The sequence below is a fragment of the Sturnus vulgaris genome, chromosome 10, assembly GCF_052056855.1.
Source record: "Sturnus vulgaris isolate bStuVul1 chromosome 10, bStuVul1.hap1, whole genome shotgun sequence".
NCBI classification, from domain to species: domain Eukaryota; kingdom Metazoa; phylum Chordata; class Aves; order Passeriformes; family Sturnidae; genus Sturnus; species Sturnus vulgaris.
The window spans coordinates 1529507-1545333 of record NC_142252.1 but is presented as its reverse complement, the minus strand read 5'-3'; the positions used below and the strand labels follow the sequence as shown (position 1 = coordinate 1545333).

Here is a 15827-nt window from a genome sequence, read left to right as displayed (position 1 = left end):
TCTCCTGAGGACACCTGGAGTCTCCTTACTGTTCCATGCTTTTGGACACATCTGGAGCAGCCATGTAGGGAAATGAGCAGCTGCTCTCCTGTCTTCGGTGGTCCTGTGTGCTGCTTGTGAGGTGTTTATGCATCAATGTATGTTTTATACACCAGCTCCCCATAAATCAGCCTAATTTGAGCTGCCTTTTGGGCAGTCCTCCTGCTGGATTCCCCTTTTATGACATGGTGGGAGCTGGAGATATCTGCTAAGGATGAGGCAGTTCAAACGAGGACAGGCAGTGCAGTACAGCAGTGTCTGGCTTTGCTTTCTCCAGAGGTAACTTACCTGCAGTAATACTCATCCAAGTGCATTTATGAGCCCAAACATGTCCCAGACCTTACTGGGGCCTCATGGGCTTCAGCAGGTGTTCAGTGAGGTTTGATGTTGAGAGTGCACTCAGCCCACTGCAGACTTGCAGCAGTTCCCTGGAAAGTCACCAGAGTACCAGGCTGGTGAAGCTCCTGGTGCTCCTGAACTCAGAGCTTTTTTTTTTTTTTTCTTTTCAGTTCTATGCTTTATGATGTTCTTCATTAATGTTAAAGCCTGTGGTCAAATAAAAATTCATTTCTGGAAGTGCATTTGTTGGCATTTGGATGTTGACTATCGGGGATGGGAGATGAAGCAAAGCAATGCGGAGACTTACCCTGCTTGTGGTGTGATACTGGCAGTGTTAAATTTGGCTGTCACTTGTTGAAAGGAGTAGAAAAAAAGGTGTGAGTAGCAGTGGCCTCAGGTCACCACTACATAGCATGTGATGGCTGATAGCCAGCTCAGGTCTTTCTCTTTGGTGGTTGAGGTGGTAGACTCTGAAATGGGATCTTTAAATAGCCTGAAATTTTTGAATTACCCCAATGTTGTCTCACTCCCCTCTCACTGCACACGGATGTCCATGACTTTACCTGTGTCTGTGCCTGTGCCTCCAGCCCTGACTGAGCTGTTTCCTTTCCCCAGGGCCAGCTTCCCATGTCCCATCTGGATGCACCGTGCACTATGGTTCACATCAATGTGTTGAAAAAGTTCGTGTGTGTTATTGTGGTGATACTGGTAGCACTGACAGTTTGCCTGTGGAGAGAAACAAGAAGAAGCTACTATGATCCTTTGAAGACCAGAAATGATGATTTTCAGGGGCACAGGAGTTTGGAGAAATGGAACTCTGTTAAATCACAAGGCCTTTTCCGTGAAGCAGCCAGTGAACTGGGGCAGGTATCCAAAATTTGGCTGGCTTCCCAAAACAAAGGAACAGCTGAAAAGTCCAAGAAAGCAGCCTTTGGGAAAGTATGGGATAAGGACAGCTCATCCAGAAATCTCATACCCAGGCTGCAGAAGGTCAGGAAAAACTACCTGGCCATGAACAAGTACAATGTGACTTACAATGGGAAGAGGGGTGCTAAGCTCAGCCCAGAGAAGTTGCTGTGCCAGCTGCGGGACAGGGTCAATGTGACCATGATCCAGAGGTCAGATGGTCCTTTTGGCACCTCTGAATGGCAGCAATACCTGCCAGGGAAAAGCCTCAGTGAAACAGTGGGACACCTGGGTCACTGTGCTGTCGTGTCCTCAGCAGGCTCTCTGAAATCATCTCGCTTGGGACAAGAGATAGGTTGGTATCTTTCTGTTAGCACGAAGTCAAATATTGTTTTATAACTTGGGCTGAGTAGAACTAACCTGCTGTCATGCTCTTACTGGTAAGTCTCTTGTGGTCAAAAGGTGTTTAAAACAAGCTGAAATGTTAAACTTCTAAAGTCAGTAAATATTTCAGCCTAGCTGGAGATGGGATTAATAGGTAGCTGTATTCTAGCAAATCCTTTTGATTTTCATGATCCCATTTGCATCACTAGAGGGTCACATGAATACTGGATACCACAGAATGATCTTGGTTCCTTAAGTGTTTGTTTCTTGAGAGGGCTTGGGGTGGATTGTATAATGCTTATTGCACAGTCAGAAAAAATTTCGTACAGGAAGACATTTTCAGAGAAGAAATTGCTAAAGGTGAAAAAAACCCCCTTGGACAGAGCCCTGAGCAATCTGTCTGTGCCCAGCCCTCTGCTCAACACAATCTTCAGAGGTTCCTTCCAGCCTCAGTGATTCTGTAATTCTTGCTCAAGGCTTTCCAGAAGTGGCTCTGCTTTATTCTGAGCTGTAAAGCAGCTGGCTGAATTTGAAAGGCCCAGGAGACCATCAAAAGACTCAACAGGGATTTATCTCTTTGGACAAAGTTTGGTGATGCTTTGCAGTCTCATCTGACCACATTTACCTGAGGTTAATGCATTAATTAATAACTGATAGAACTTTGGTCTTTTACTGTGGATTATAAAGAAGCATGTTTTGATGCAAAAATGTTGTGTGTCTTTACAAAAGCAGCATGCTGGGGACACCAACTCTCCAGTCTTCAGCTCAGGATTTTGTACCGGTCAGAAAATCATCCAGAGCCTGCAGCCCCTTCAGCTTGCTTCATTATGTGGTGTTTGAAGCTCAGTTAAGGTCTATGCTTTGCTGAACTGTAGCTTCACTGAAGGAGAAGTTTTAAAGTCTCAGAGTTTTCTCTCAAGTGGAAATTGTTTTCAGGCTTTGGTGTATTCATAAGTTGTCTGTTGGATCAGATCCCTTTGGCCTGCACTAAGCTGCAAGCAGCCTTCATCTTCTGAAACTAGGTAGATGGATAGATTTTAATGCATCAGTCATGAACAACTTTGGTAAAGCCTTCAGAACCATAGTCCCTCGTGGGAGACAGTGTTTAGTTCTGGTACTTGCTCAGAAGTTCTCCCCCAAACTCCTCTGTGTCCACAGGGCAGGTGAGCAGGAATGAGAGAGAGAATGAGGCTGAGCAGCTGGAAGTGTGTTAAAATGCTATGAAATATGCAATGAAGAGCAGAACTGCCTCCTGGTACAAATTGCAGGTGGGATTTGGTTGATGTAAATGTTTCTGTCTCTTAGGAGTATTTGAAGTGAGATGGGTCAAGACTTAGGAAGCCAGTTCTTACTTTTCCTTCAAGTACCTGTATCAGCTTGTTTGGGTGCCTCTTGGAGTTCAGAGCTAAAGGTTTGCACAGAAGTGACCTTCTGTTGAACAGCCTCCCCAGCTCAGCTGCCTGATGCCCAGGGGTGTCTGTGGTAGGCTCCAGCATTACTGCCAGTGCTTGTTCCTCTGGAAGGAGACCCTCACAGGAGTGGGAGGTGTTCTGGGGTGTTGGAATGCAGTCCCTGCATCTCTGGATTGGCTGTGGGAGCAGTCAAGTGGGATGGGCTGTGCTTTGGCTCTGGCACAGACATCAGACAGGCAAGGCCCTTTCGTTGTTCCCACAGCCACTCTCTGAGCCCTCCCCACACTGAAGCACTGCTTTGTTCCAGATCACAAGGGCTGGATGCTGGGGAGGTCACTGTGTAGTGTGCCCGAGGCAAATGCCATTAACCCCCGCTGGTGTCCCTGCCCTGTGTTTCTCCTGCCTGGGTCACAAACTTTAACCTTTCTGCTCAAGCAGTTAACTCTGCTGGTGCTTCTGCAGGGTTTGAGCACTTGCAGGCTTGAGGTGGGCAGGGTGAGTATTAAGGATTCAGGAGCATTCAGTGTATTTCTGTATGCTTCTACCCTCTTTTTCCATGTTGGAAATGTCGTGGCGTTGTTGGAGGAAGTTGTTGAAAAGGTACTAGATCTTACAAGCTTAAAATGAAGTATTTGTGTAAATGAGCACAGTGGATTGCTGAGCTATTATTCCATGAAATATTTCTTCTATGTAATCATGTTAAGATATCAAATGAATAATTAGGTAAAGTAAGGGAGGCTGGCAGAGCAGCACAGGGTTGTAAACAACCACCTTTTACTGGGCTCTTGGTATTACTGAAGGTTATAAATTGCCACTGAAAAATCTGATGTGGGAGATACCAAGTGTAGCACAACCACCTGGAGACAGAGAGCCAGCTACTCTGCCTGAGCAGTCACTGAACACCCTTTTGATGTGCAGACTTAGGGCATATTAATGCTTGCTGTCTGGCTGAAGTTATATATGGGGAAATCATGAGCCTTGCTTGCATTAGTGCAAGGTTCAATTTGGAGCTAAGGGTAGTGCTAACTGCAGAGCCACTTCTCAGCATGGAGACACTTCTTTCCAGAAACATCACTTTTCTTAGTTTTAAATGGGGCTTTGGAAGGGCTCTTAAGAAGCCCCACTTGTCTAGGAGAATAAAATAGCTGAGAAATCAGTCTTTGCTGCCAGGGATTTTTACTCATCCACCAGCACTGACTGTTAGAACCCTCCCATTTTCAAGAAAATGATCTCATAAAGACCCAGTTCTGGGCCAGGTGGGTGCTTCTGCCCTGGAACTTGGTAATTCCCACAGACCCTGACTTCAGGTGGTGTGTGTTGCAGTCATGTGGCCGCAGTGGGAATGCAGGAAAGATGACCCTGCTTCTCTAACTCAGCCCCTCTGATCACGGGGAAGATTTCTTATCCAAGTGCAGCCACAAGGCAGGGAGAAGCCAGGGTGACAAGCCCAACTGCCCTGCATGTCACAGCAGCAGCCTGACTCCAGCATATTCCAGTGGCCCGGCTGGCTGTGCCAAGGCAGAGGAGGGTGCTGGAGGAGTGCTGTGCTATCTTAAGAGGTGATGCCAGCAGAGGAAAATGCAGTGAATCCCAAGGCATGTAAGAAGCTGTGTCTATTGAAGGCACAGCAGTGGTTTATTTCTGTGGGAGGCATGCTGGCAGGCTGAGGTCAGCTTGGCTTTCCACTGTGGTTGATAAACATGTTTCTGGGGCTGGTCAACCTCCAGGCTGGAAGAGAGGATGCTGGCTTTCTACTACTTCCTAGTTTCTTAGTTTGCAGCCAGACATGTGGTAAATTAATTGTGTATTGGTCTATCTCCTGGTAAAGTGCTTGGAAGGAGGAAGAGGGAGAGTAAATGCTAGGGTTGTGCTCTCAACCTGGCTGTGGTTGTAGCTTTAAAGAGTAGATTTTAAGAAGTGAATGGATCATGAAGTTTGAGCCACACCTTCCTCCAAAGAATCTGAATTGCTACTACTAGGTGTTGTTTGGAAGGCAAGGATTAGTCAGATTGTATTAGAAGTGCAGGTGAATAATGTCACTTGTTTCTGGTATCACTCAAACCCAGTTACTGGCTCACAGGTTTTCCCTCTGTTTGGCTTTCAGACAGCCACGATGCCGTCTTGCGATTCAATGGAGCTCCCGTCAGGGGCTTTCAGGATGATGTGGGGCAAAAGACAACAATTCGTCTTGTGAATTCCCAGGTAGGTGTGAGGAATGTGCACCAAGCAGGCCAAGCATGGCAGAGCTGTGTAGCTGCATTGTCTGGGAGCTGGGAAGAACAGGGCTGTCCATCTGATTTCTCCTGTCCCTAGCACATAGCTGTAGGATGGGGACGTCTCTCCTTGGAATGGGGACAGTTGGTAAATCTGGGGTGACTGGAGTGACACTGGCATGCGTTTGCAAACTTGCAGATTTACAGCAGGCACAAGGTAATTTGTGCTTTGTCTTTGTTCAAAGGCTCTGTGTAGGCACAGGAAGGCCAGCTCCATGCTGCTGCTGTGCCTTTGGAGTGAGGCAAGAACAGCACCGCAGCTCAGCCAGTGCAGGTCTGCAAGTAGGAGTGTGCCAGAACATGAGTTGTGCCTGCCCCAGAGATGGGTGTGAAGAATGGAGGACGTTTATTTGGCTTTCAATAAAAGAACAGTGTTTCTTTGCTGCCCACCAATGCTGCAGACTCTGTAGATAACATATCAACCAGGACTGCTACATGGCTGAAGACACTTGACAAAAGACCCACCTTTAAAGCTGTGTGGCCTTTGCCCAGCCAGGAGAGGGATGGGCTCTGGTGGGTCCAGGGCCTCATTGCAGAGCATGGCAAAAAGTGCCTTTAATGCAAGGCCTTGCTTACCGAGTTAAATCTTCCCTGCTTCTGAGAGCTCTTTGTAGGTATCAAGATGTCCCTTTGGTGATTCCCTTTGGCCAGCAGTAAGCTGTGAAGCAAACTCCCTGGGGTTAGAACCACGTGTCACAGTGCATTAGCAGAGTCAGTCTGCCACTTGTCCAGCAATAGTTAGACCCTTGCTCTTGTAGGCATATCTCAGAGTGTTTGCACCTTTCCTCCATAGACCTGTTACCCTTCATTGTTGTCCTTTTTGGGGGGAGAAAAAAGTGTAGACATGCAGAGAAAAGAGGAAATAACAGTAGGATGTGCTGGTGAGAGAATGGAGGAGGACTAAACAGGCCAGGAGTCATTTGGTTAAAAGATCTGGTGCAACATTTCAGCATTGAGTGCAAGAATCTCCTCACCCCACAAGAGGAGGAGGAGGTTGTAGGCACATGAAGGCTGAGGAACTGAGGGAGGGAGAGATGAGTGGCTGAAGTGTAGCTTTTGTAATCCTGAACCAAAAAGGCAGTTTCTTTTCTTTACCCCCAAGCTAAGATTTGTAGGCCTGGAGTTTTCTCACCCACCCCTTCACGAGGAGTGTGTGGATGCCTCTGTGTAATGAGGTTTGAAGTTTCTCAAAACATCAACAGGAGCTTGACCACCATCCTCTTCAAAGGCAAGAAGACATAGAGCTAATGTGTAACCAGCTTGTCTAGTTAATTTTATGTGTCTTTTAGAGGATATTCTTTGTTCTTGTGTGAGTGCTGTTGCTACCTCTTTCTGCTCTTGTGTCACTGTTCACTCACTGCCATGTTCTTTGCTGTTGCTTGCTGCATCTCGATTCCCCTGCATTAAAGCCCCAGTCAGAAGGGTCACAGTTTGTCCTTTCTGAACCAGTCAGGTTTGAGCAGACAGATCTGGCTGCTGACTTCTGTGCCCTGTTTGACATCTTTCTTTTTCTTTTTTATCTTGCCCGTCTCTGTGTATTTTTCTGATGTCAGATAGGTGTTAACACTTAAGCAAACTTTCCCTGGAGGATATGCTCATGGTCAAGCTTACAATGATATGAAGAGAAAACGACTTATGTGCTTATCAGTGTTATCTGCACAGGGAGGAGGGCAGCTGTGTGGTTGTACAGTTATGATACAGCTCTCCTCCTACTTTGGACCAAATGTAGTTACAGCCATGTCATTATAGTGCTTCTGTTCTCCATGCAGATCAGCCTGCAGTCGTGGGTGATGTTCCTTCTGAATGGAGACACCAGCTCTCAGTTACAGGGAGAACAATATTGCTGTAGTTTTTAGAGGATAAGTTAACTCAAAAGGCAGTGTTGGTCTGGCTGTTGACCAGGGAAAATGATACTTTCCATGTGTGTGGTGCAGGAGTCTCATCTGGGGTTTCTAAACTGAGCAGCTCTGACTGCAGTCCCTGTTAACTTCAGAGACCATTGAATTGGAAGCCTGGTTTTCTTCCATGTTTTTATTTGCACTTTGAATGGCTCAGTGCTGTTCTAGTCTTGGTGACATCATTTAAACCTTCTTCTTAATGGGGTGGCCTGATCACGTTCTCTTTTTAGCTCACTGCAGGAGCTGTGCCTTATCTTGCCTTGCTCAGAGCTCTTACAGGCATCAGGTACTGGACAAGCCGTAATTTGTTCTTGTTCTGGGCTGGCTTTTCTTACATTATAGCTGGGAAAAGGAACAGGTTTGGGGCTTGGCTCCTTTTATTTTGGCTCTTACTGCTGATCAATCCTCAGTCCACTGCCAAAGTGAAGGAAATGGGATCTCCTGAATCTGATCTGTCAGAGCTGGTCTGTATTGAGTAATATCCCTTTGGCACACATGGCCAGTGGTCCAAAGTGTCTTAATAATTGTTTTAAAATACTTTTCTGTAATTGGCTGACCAGTCTCTAGGACGTACATGGGGGTGGATAGTTTAACAGTAGAGTGGAGTACCTTGTGCATCTATGTGCAAAGAGAAAGATTAATGGGTTGGTGCTGACAGGAAGGCAAGAAATTTGGGATCTCCAAATCTGAGGATATGCTTGTAGGTCCACAAGGTCGGTCGCTGTTCTAAATAAAGAATTTATTTAATGTTGCCTCATTTATTTTCTCAGGCCTTGACTGGTTCATCAGTACTGCTGTTTTTTTAATGGCATGTTTTCCTGCAGTCTGATACAAGGCATTGATTTGCCCTGGGAAAGCAGTCACATCTTGCAAAAACAAGGGCTGAAATACTTGTGAGGGGAGTGCCAGTGTCCTGCTGGAGGACACAGTTCCTTTCTGCAAAGCTGGCCAAGGACCAGAGTACCTCATTCCTCCCAGTCCTTGTTTCCAGTTCTCCTGGACTGGCTTCTTGCTGTCACAGAGAGCACTCTCTGCTTTGGCTGCCTTTGCTGCTATTGGCACTAACAGTCTGCAGGGAGGAAGAGAAAGGAGATAGCACTTCAGTGAAATGGAGGAAGGCTGTGGTGGGAAAGGAGAGCGTGTTTAGATTACAGGACGTTGACTGCTGGTAGCAGGAAAGAAGGAAATCATTGTGATATGTCCAATAAATGTACTTAGAGGGTAGGGGCTGTATTAACAAGATACTGTTACACAGTGAACTGGCTAAAGAAGAAATCAGACAACCAATACATCAGTTAACTAATTAGGATCAAAAATCTAGGCAAGACAAGTTAGTCATGTAATTTGAATGAATTTTGATACTTAGAATCAGTCACTATTAAATAACAAATGGACACTAAAGGTAAATGAGGAGGCAGATTCCTTCAGCAGTTGACTGATAGCTAGCAGGCCAAGAGTGCCAAGAGCCAGCTCAGCCCAGTGTGTGGGAGGACACAGGAAACAGTGGCTGTGGAGGTGCTCCCCAGCTGGTTTCTTGTCCCTTTGCTTTTTGTGCCTGTCACAGTTCTCTGGGGTTTTGTGTGCTTTTGCCAACTCTCATGGCTATTGAAACAATGACATGGGAATAAAGGGCATGTGCTCCTTGCCATGTCCCTGCCCCTTGCAGGGCTCCATCCCACTCATGCCCAGCTGAGGCTTTGGCTGGTGCCAGCTGCTGTGCCCCTTTTGTCTGTGCTGTCCACAGGCTGCAGGCAGATTCACACCTGCAGCATTGCACACTCCAGCTATCAGTGGCCTAGATATTTTAGCTGCTGTAAGGAAGTGAAACCCAGCAGTGCACCTGGTTAAGGCCAAGGCCTAATCCCATAGAGTTAAGAACAGATGTGAGGGAACTCCTTTTGCTTTTGGAATAATTCCCCTCTGGGCTGGCTGCGGGGTCCTTGTGCCCTGGTTGTGGGACAGCCATACAGGCAGCTGGCTGCAGAGGCTGCCAGGATGCTCAAGGACTAATTGGCTAGCTTCTAATTAGATCTGTGGAGAAAATAGGGACAAATGGAAGCTGATTTTTATGATTATGCTTTATGACTACAATGTTTGCGAGCTGTGCCTGTGCAGGTTATGGCTTTGTGTGGGGAGGACAGATGATTGTTTGATCAGGATTGTTTTCTTTCTGCTGCAGACCTTGGGTTATCCTTGGGTGTTCCAAGCAGTGCTGGTTATGTCCAGAGTAAAGAGACAGCTCTGTTTGAAGCTTTCCTTCTCCTTGCTGCTCTCAGGAGATTCAAACCCTCCCTGCCTGAGCTGTCCCCTCCCTGCTCTGCAGAGACCAAGGGGGGCTTGGCATGAGGCAGGATTGCCTGGGGATGCTGGAGTCTCTCATCTCTTTGCACTGATGGTCTCATAGCAGGCTGAGCACTGGCTGCCAGGGTTCCTGTTGCTGAGGAGAAACCACCCCCCTGCACTTCTTTTTGGGTTAAATGAAGGTTCTTGATAAAGCCAACAGTGTGTTTGCGTTAGGCTCTGCCTGGACTGTCCTGGTGACTGCTGGCAGCAACTGGTGTTCCCTCCTGCTTCTGGTGCTGTAGTGATGGGATCCTCACACAGGCTGGGTCACCCTGGGGGTTCTGTCCTTAGTGTGTCACTGGAGATGGGTGGAAAGCCTTGTAAAGAATTATGGCAGCTTTTCTTGTGACTCTCCACAAAGTCCTTAGCTGCAAGGTGGGACTGGCTTGGGCTTTGAAAGGCCATTGCTGGGGCTGTGTCCTTGCTGCTCAGTAACCAGCAGTGGGGTGGCTCTGGCTCTTTTCAGGTGTGGTTTATTGCTTGGCTGCCTGCTAATTCTGGTAGCATACTGCATATCATTGTATCTGTTGTTGTTTTCCAAGCTTGTAACTGTTGAAGAGCAGCAGTTCCTGAGAGAATCACTATATAACACTGGAATCTTAATTGTCTGGGATCCAGCACCATATCATGCAGAAATTCATGAGGTAAGGCTGAGTTTTTTTGTAAGTAAAATCAGATTCACATGCTTTGAAGTGCTTCTGTTAAACCACTTCCTCCTAATGTGGGCAATCACTCATTCTAAAGCCATTCTTTTTTGTCTTTTTGTTATTATGGATATATTAGTGTGTACTTCTGTGAGTATCCCATGGATGAGTGCTCCTAAGAAAACACTTGCCTGTTTCTGATCCCTGTGAAGGGCTTCAGGCCAAGGATAATAGGTCACCACCTTTACTTTCCCAGGGGTTGATGGCACAGGGAGGAGGTCACTGCTGGCTGCAGCAGTTGTCTCATCATAGGGTGATTTCCTCTCTCTGACAGTTAATCTAAGATTTGCTGATGGTTGATGCTTGGATATTTCAAGTATCAGTCAGCCATGGGATATACTTGATGCATTATGAATGGATTGGGAAACCCTCTGAAGATCTGTGTCAGCTTTCATGTGTGGGTGTGCAATCCCTCTAGCAATTCACTTTTGATTTTGAGTACAAAAGAGGGTTGTTCGATATGTGATGAGCTCTGGAGGCTCACAGTGAAAGCAGGTAGGAGTGAATAGTCCATTCTTTATTTTTATTTTAAGCTCTGGCTGTAACTGAGAGGTCTCTGCATTCCTTTGTTTGGCCTGCATTTCCTATTTTCTCACTGATGTTTATTTCTGTGCCTGGTCCCATGGCTCCAGGAGGCATAAGGGGCTAGGTCAGCATGTTTAAGAGTCAGTAAAACCAGGATGGGATATTGACAGCATAGGGGGGAAATATTAAAATGACTTCAGGAAAATGTAAACCATTTCTTCATTTTTACTGAAAGGGGAAGTTTAAGGATGCAAATCAGCTCAGCCTGGTTCAGGAGGCTGAGCTGGGAGCACTTGCCTGCAGAACAGGATGCTTGGTATTGCAATGTGGAGAAGAATCTGGAACATTTAAGGCAGAGTTCTCAACATCATCTGCTCTTGGAAAGTGCAGAATGAAATTACAAAAGGTGCTGATCCCTTTCAAGGGTCTTCCATTGAGGTTTGGGGTTTTCCTGCTCTGTTTACTGAGTCCACTCACCACAGTGACCCAAGGGGACAGTGTGAGTGAGGATGTTTGGGTGAGTAAGGGTGTGTAGCAGGGTCTTCTTCCCCAGCAGCAGCACCTTCACTCATCCTTGTTTCCCGTTGCTTACAGTGAAGTGGGCCAGAAATAAAGAATCTGACCTCCTGTTTGTGTTTTGCAGTGGTACAGAAAACCAGATTACAACTTCTTTGAAAGCTATAAGGCATATCGTAGAACACATCCAGAGCAGCCCTTCTATATCCTGAATCCCAAAATGCAGTGGCAGCTCTGGGATATTCTGCAGGAGAATTCCCTGGAGCATATTCAGCCTAATCCACCATCATCAGGAATGCTTGGTAAGAGGATTGCCCTCTAAACTTCTGGTTCAGTTTGCAGGCAGGAACTCTCCAAGATGCCTTTTTTCAAAGACAGCTACAAATTTATGGTGCTTATCAGAGTTGTTTTTACAGTGTTTGTCTTGTGCCAAAATTTAAGCTTCCTGTCTTCAGAGCAGCAGCCCAGTTGTATTAAAGTAAGTTGTTTGCAGCACCCCTCTGAAACAGCAGTCACAAACATGGCCCAGTTCCAGGTGGAAACAGGAGAGCAGACTGCAACACTGGGGCAGTCTCTAGGATTTGTAGCTTCTGGTGCCAGAGCAGTTCCCACAGGGTATGAGAGGAAGGATGTGTCTCCTGCAGGCTCAGATCTGGGCAGGAAAATAAATCTGCAAATTAATTACTGTAAATGAATTCTAAGGGCGTGCCTGTTTCTTTTCCATATATTATTTATATATAAATATATGTGTGTATATATAAAGCCTTCCTGGGGGTCTGTGGAAGGTCAGACTGAATAGTTGCCCTGACGAGGTCAGTGTTATGCCCTCCTCAGTGAAGGAATTCCTTTTTACATTCTGCTATTGCAAAAGTTTTCCTGCTTAATGGAGACCAGCTCTCATGACCAGCTGAATAAAAAAAAGGAGTGAACCTCTGGGGAGCTGCCATGTATTTGAAATTGCAGCATAGATGTAGAGTCTTGTTTGCCATGGACTATCCAACTGCTGTGCTTCCGCCCTTTGTCTGCTCTCACCTCTGTCCCATCACTGCTGGGGCAGAGACACTTTCTGTCTCTGTGTAAACAGAATTGCTTCATGTTTTTGCCAGGCCCAGCACCTATTAAAACATTGCTTGGATATGTGTAGAGCAGCTGTGTAGCAGCACAGTCGATGACTAAAGCAGCAGAATTGTTAACTGGCATTATGATCTTGAAGACACACATCAGGCAGCAGTTCCTCCAGGGGTTAACGTTGGGCCAAGTCACCTGGCTTTTTGCTTTGTAAAACAAGTCACCTTGCCAAATTTAAGGGCACAGATGAGTTCCAGTTTCCAGCTCTGTGTTCCCTGTGATCAAAAATTTTCATTTGAAAAGGTGGATGAAAACGTGTTAAAAATATACTTTAGGTTCTTTTAATGTCTTACTGTTCCTCAGGTTGTGCGTGGTCTCTGATGTCTCAGGACCTGCATGAATTTTCTGTGATGTTACACATTGATTCAGTTTCTCTGGTATATTCTTACCTTTTCCTGCACTTAGAAGAAAAGTAGCCTGTAGATAACTGTGGCTTCCATCTGATCTGGCTGTGGCCAGCACTGACTGGTGTGATGTCCTCGGGTGAGAAGACACAGGAGGGCAGCACTGCTCTGCTCCGGGGAGCCTGAAGAGCAGAGGCTGCTCAGTCTCCCTGAGCATCTCCCAGAACAGTCCCTTTCATGTTCCCTGCACTCACAAGAGGCAGCTGGGACAAATACAAAGGTCTCATCTCTGCTTATCCAGGCAGGTTCGAGATGGGCTGTTCAGATCAGCTAATACAGTGCTTGCTTGGCAGACACCCAGGTTTCCACAAAGGTCACAGATAATGGTAGCACTCATAAAAATTGTCCTTTTGGCATGGCTGTCAGTGTAGCTGAAATCACCTTGATCATACACCTTGCAAGGGAGGGCTTCAGAAAAGAGCCCTGTCTGGCCTGACTTGTTTTCTTCCCCTCTGCTCTGAATGGTAATAAAGGAAACCTCCCTCTTGGAGCTGCCTGCTCCTTGCAGGCTGCCTGTCCCTCTGGGGTGTTTAATCCTGTCTGTGGGGTGATGTGGGGGTGTGCTGTCTGTCCCTCTGGGGTGTTTAATCCTGTCTGTGGGGTGATGTGGGGGTGTGTGCTGCCTGTCCCTCTGGGGTGTTTAATCCTGTCTGTGGGGTGATGTGGGGGTGTGCTGTCTGTCCCTCTGGGGTGTTTAATCCTGTCTGTGGGGTGATGTGGGGTGTGTGCTGTCTGTCCCTCTGGGGTGTTTAATCCTGTCTGTGGGGTGATGTGGGGGTGTGCTGTCTGTCCCTCTGGGGTGTTTAATCCTGTCTGTGGGGTGATGTGGGGTGTGTGCTGTCTGTCCCTCTGGGGTGTTTAATCCTGTCTGTGGGGTGATGTGGGGGTGTGCTGTCTGTCCCTCTGCAGGCATCGTGCTCATGATGACGCTGTGTGACGAAGTGGACGTGTATGAATTTCTCCCTTCCAAGAGGCAGACGGACATTTGCCACTACTACCAGAAGTTCCATGACCACGCCTGCACCATGGGAGCTTACCACCCACTCCTGTTTGAGAAGAACTTGGTGAAGCACATGAACCAGGGCACGGATGAGGACATCTACACTCACGGGAAGGTCACCCTGCCTGGCTTCCGGAAAGTGCATTGCTAACAGATTGATTTTACTGTGTTTAGTTTTCCTTGATTTTCAAAGCACTTTTTTAATCAGGGTTGTCAGATTTGTTAGGTCTAAGCACTGGTGTGATTTGACAGCTCTTCCATGTAGCAAGGCTTGCTCTTAGGACTTTGTTGCCCAAATGTGAGCTGTAAGGCTCACTGTGGTACAGCCACTGAGCTGCATGAGTCACTGCAATAAATGGACTCCCAGTGGAGCCAGGCTCTTGCAGCACGTGGATACCTCTGGCTTCATCTCAGCCAATGATGGTGTAGGGGAGGCACAGGAGAGGCTCTCTAAGCAGAGATTGCACAAGTCAGGATCATTCAGTGAACATAGTTCAGTTTGCTTCCAAGGGGTTGTGATGACCAAAAACCTGGGCCATTGGAAAACATGAAAAATCATTTAAAATTTGTTCCCGTAAGCAGGAGCTCTTCCAGAGTAGGGCTGATTTATGGAAATGCTGTCAAGCTGTGTAATGATAAGCTAAATTTCTAGTCCAAAATATTTGATTTTATAAACAGTCTGTGAACTTCCAAATTGTAAGACTTCCGAAACCACTCAGGTGACATTTTTGGCAAAGGAAGAGGAAAGCAATTAATAATTCAGTAAATCTTGCAAGACTTTTTAATCTTTTTGCTTTTTTAAAAAAATAATTTAAAATAAATTTTAGTGATCATTTACTTTTCCAGTACAGTGCTGGGCTTGGTACAGAAGAACCCTTATTATCAGAAAGGTTTTGGGAAGACACTCCAAAACACAAATGGGAGAACTCACTGGAAGTTGGTGCCTTTTTCCAGCTCTCTGCTGTTCTACCTTTGCAGTTGTTGATGAATCACTTTCTGTACCCATTAACACAAGCACCACAGAGCTGCTGCTAGATGAGTTCCAGCCCTCTGCAAGCCGACAGAGGGGATCTCTCAACTGCTGTGTGCTTCTCTGCATAGGTGGGGAGCAGGTTTGCCACTTCCATGCTTCATGATTGGTGGGAGGGGAGGGAGAGCGTGCTCTGCTTCTCATGCTGAAACACAGGCAGAGCTTCTTCCTGCTCCAGGGATTCCAGAGTAGCTCTGCAATCTGTGTGTTGGTGAGAACACCTTCCCTGTCTTCTGTACTTGGGTGTTTAATCAGGTCTGTAAAGAAAGCTTTCTCCTGTTTTGAATAAATCCTGTGAAGTCATTGGCCTGGCTTTGGTGAATGGTAAATGTCTTGTCTCTATGGCCCTGGGGATTTGTACCAGCCTTGCAGCACTGCAGGCACAGCTGCTCCTCCAGCTCAGGGGCTGTCTTTCTGCACACCCATCTCTTGGGCTGGATTGGATCTGTCAGTGTTTACAAATTACATACAGGGACGAAGGTCCAGGTCCTTGCACCACTGCTCAGGAGCACCACATTCCACTAGGACAGGAATGCAATGAAGGCAGCTTGGAAAGCATTCCTTTTCACTGCTGGGGAGGAGGGAGCTCACAGAGGAAAAGCCATGAGGGGTTGCTTGGGAGACCACAATAATCCTCTCCCCATCTCCACTCTTGGGTTTTGATAGCCCTACCTCTGTTCCTTGGATCAAGGAGGTATCTGCCACAGCAGTTTGCCTTCTTGCTATGTGTTCAGTTGAGATTCAAATAGCTTCTGACGTTTTTCCTAGGCTGTTTCATCTGTTACTTCTCACAACGTTATTTTCCACCAACTCCCCCGCTGTGGACACCAGCCCAGCCACCCTCCCTGGCTCAGGCACTGTAATGGATGGATGGGATGTGGCTTCTGGGAATCCAGCACAGTGCCTGCTGCTTACCTGGGGTCCCA

At 46.7% G+C, this 15827-nt stretch overlaps 1 protein-coding gene across 19 annotated transcripts in view; it reads left to right on the top strand.

Moving 5' to 3' along the window:
• Positions 1 to 15204, top strand: part of ST6GAL1 (ST6 beta-galactoside alpha-2,6-sialyltransferase 1) — a 44393-nt gene extending 29189 nt beyond the window's left edge. For all 19 annotated transcript variants that reach the window (XM_088170524.1, XM_088170515.1, XM_088170517.1 and 16 more), the window contains 5 exons: positions 994 to 1639; positions 5185 to 5282; positions 10137 to 10238; positions 11467 to 11641; positions 13781 to 15204. In XM_088170524.1, the coding sequence (XP_088026650.1) occupies positions 1006 to 1639; positions 5185 to 5282; positions 10137 to 10238; positions 11467 to 11641; positions 13781 to 14022 (1251 nt within the window). In that variant the 5' untranslated portion in view covers positions 994 to 1005 and the 3' untranslated portion in view covers positions 14023 to 15204. The remainder of the gene's footprint in view (positions 1 to 993; positions 1640 to 5184; positions 5283 to 10136; positions 10239 to 11466; positions 11642 to 13780) is intronic.
• The last annotated feature ends 623 nt before the right edge of the window (positions 15205 to 15827 follow it).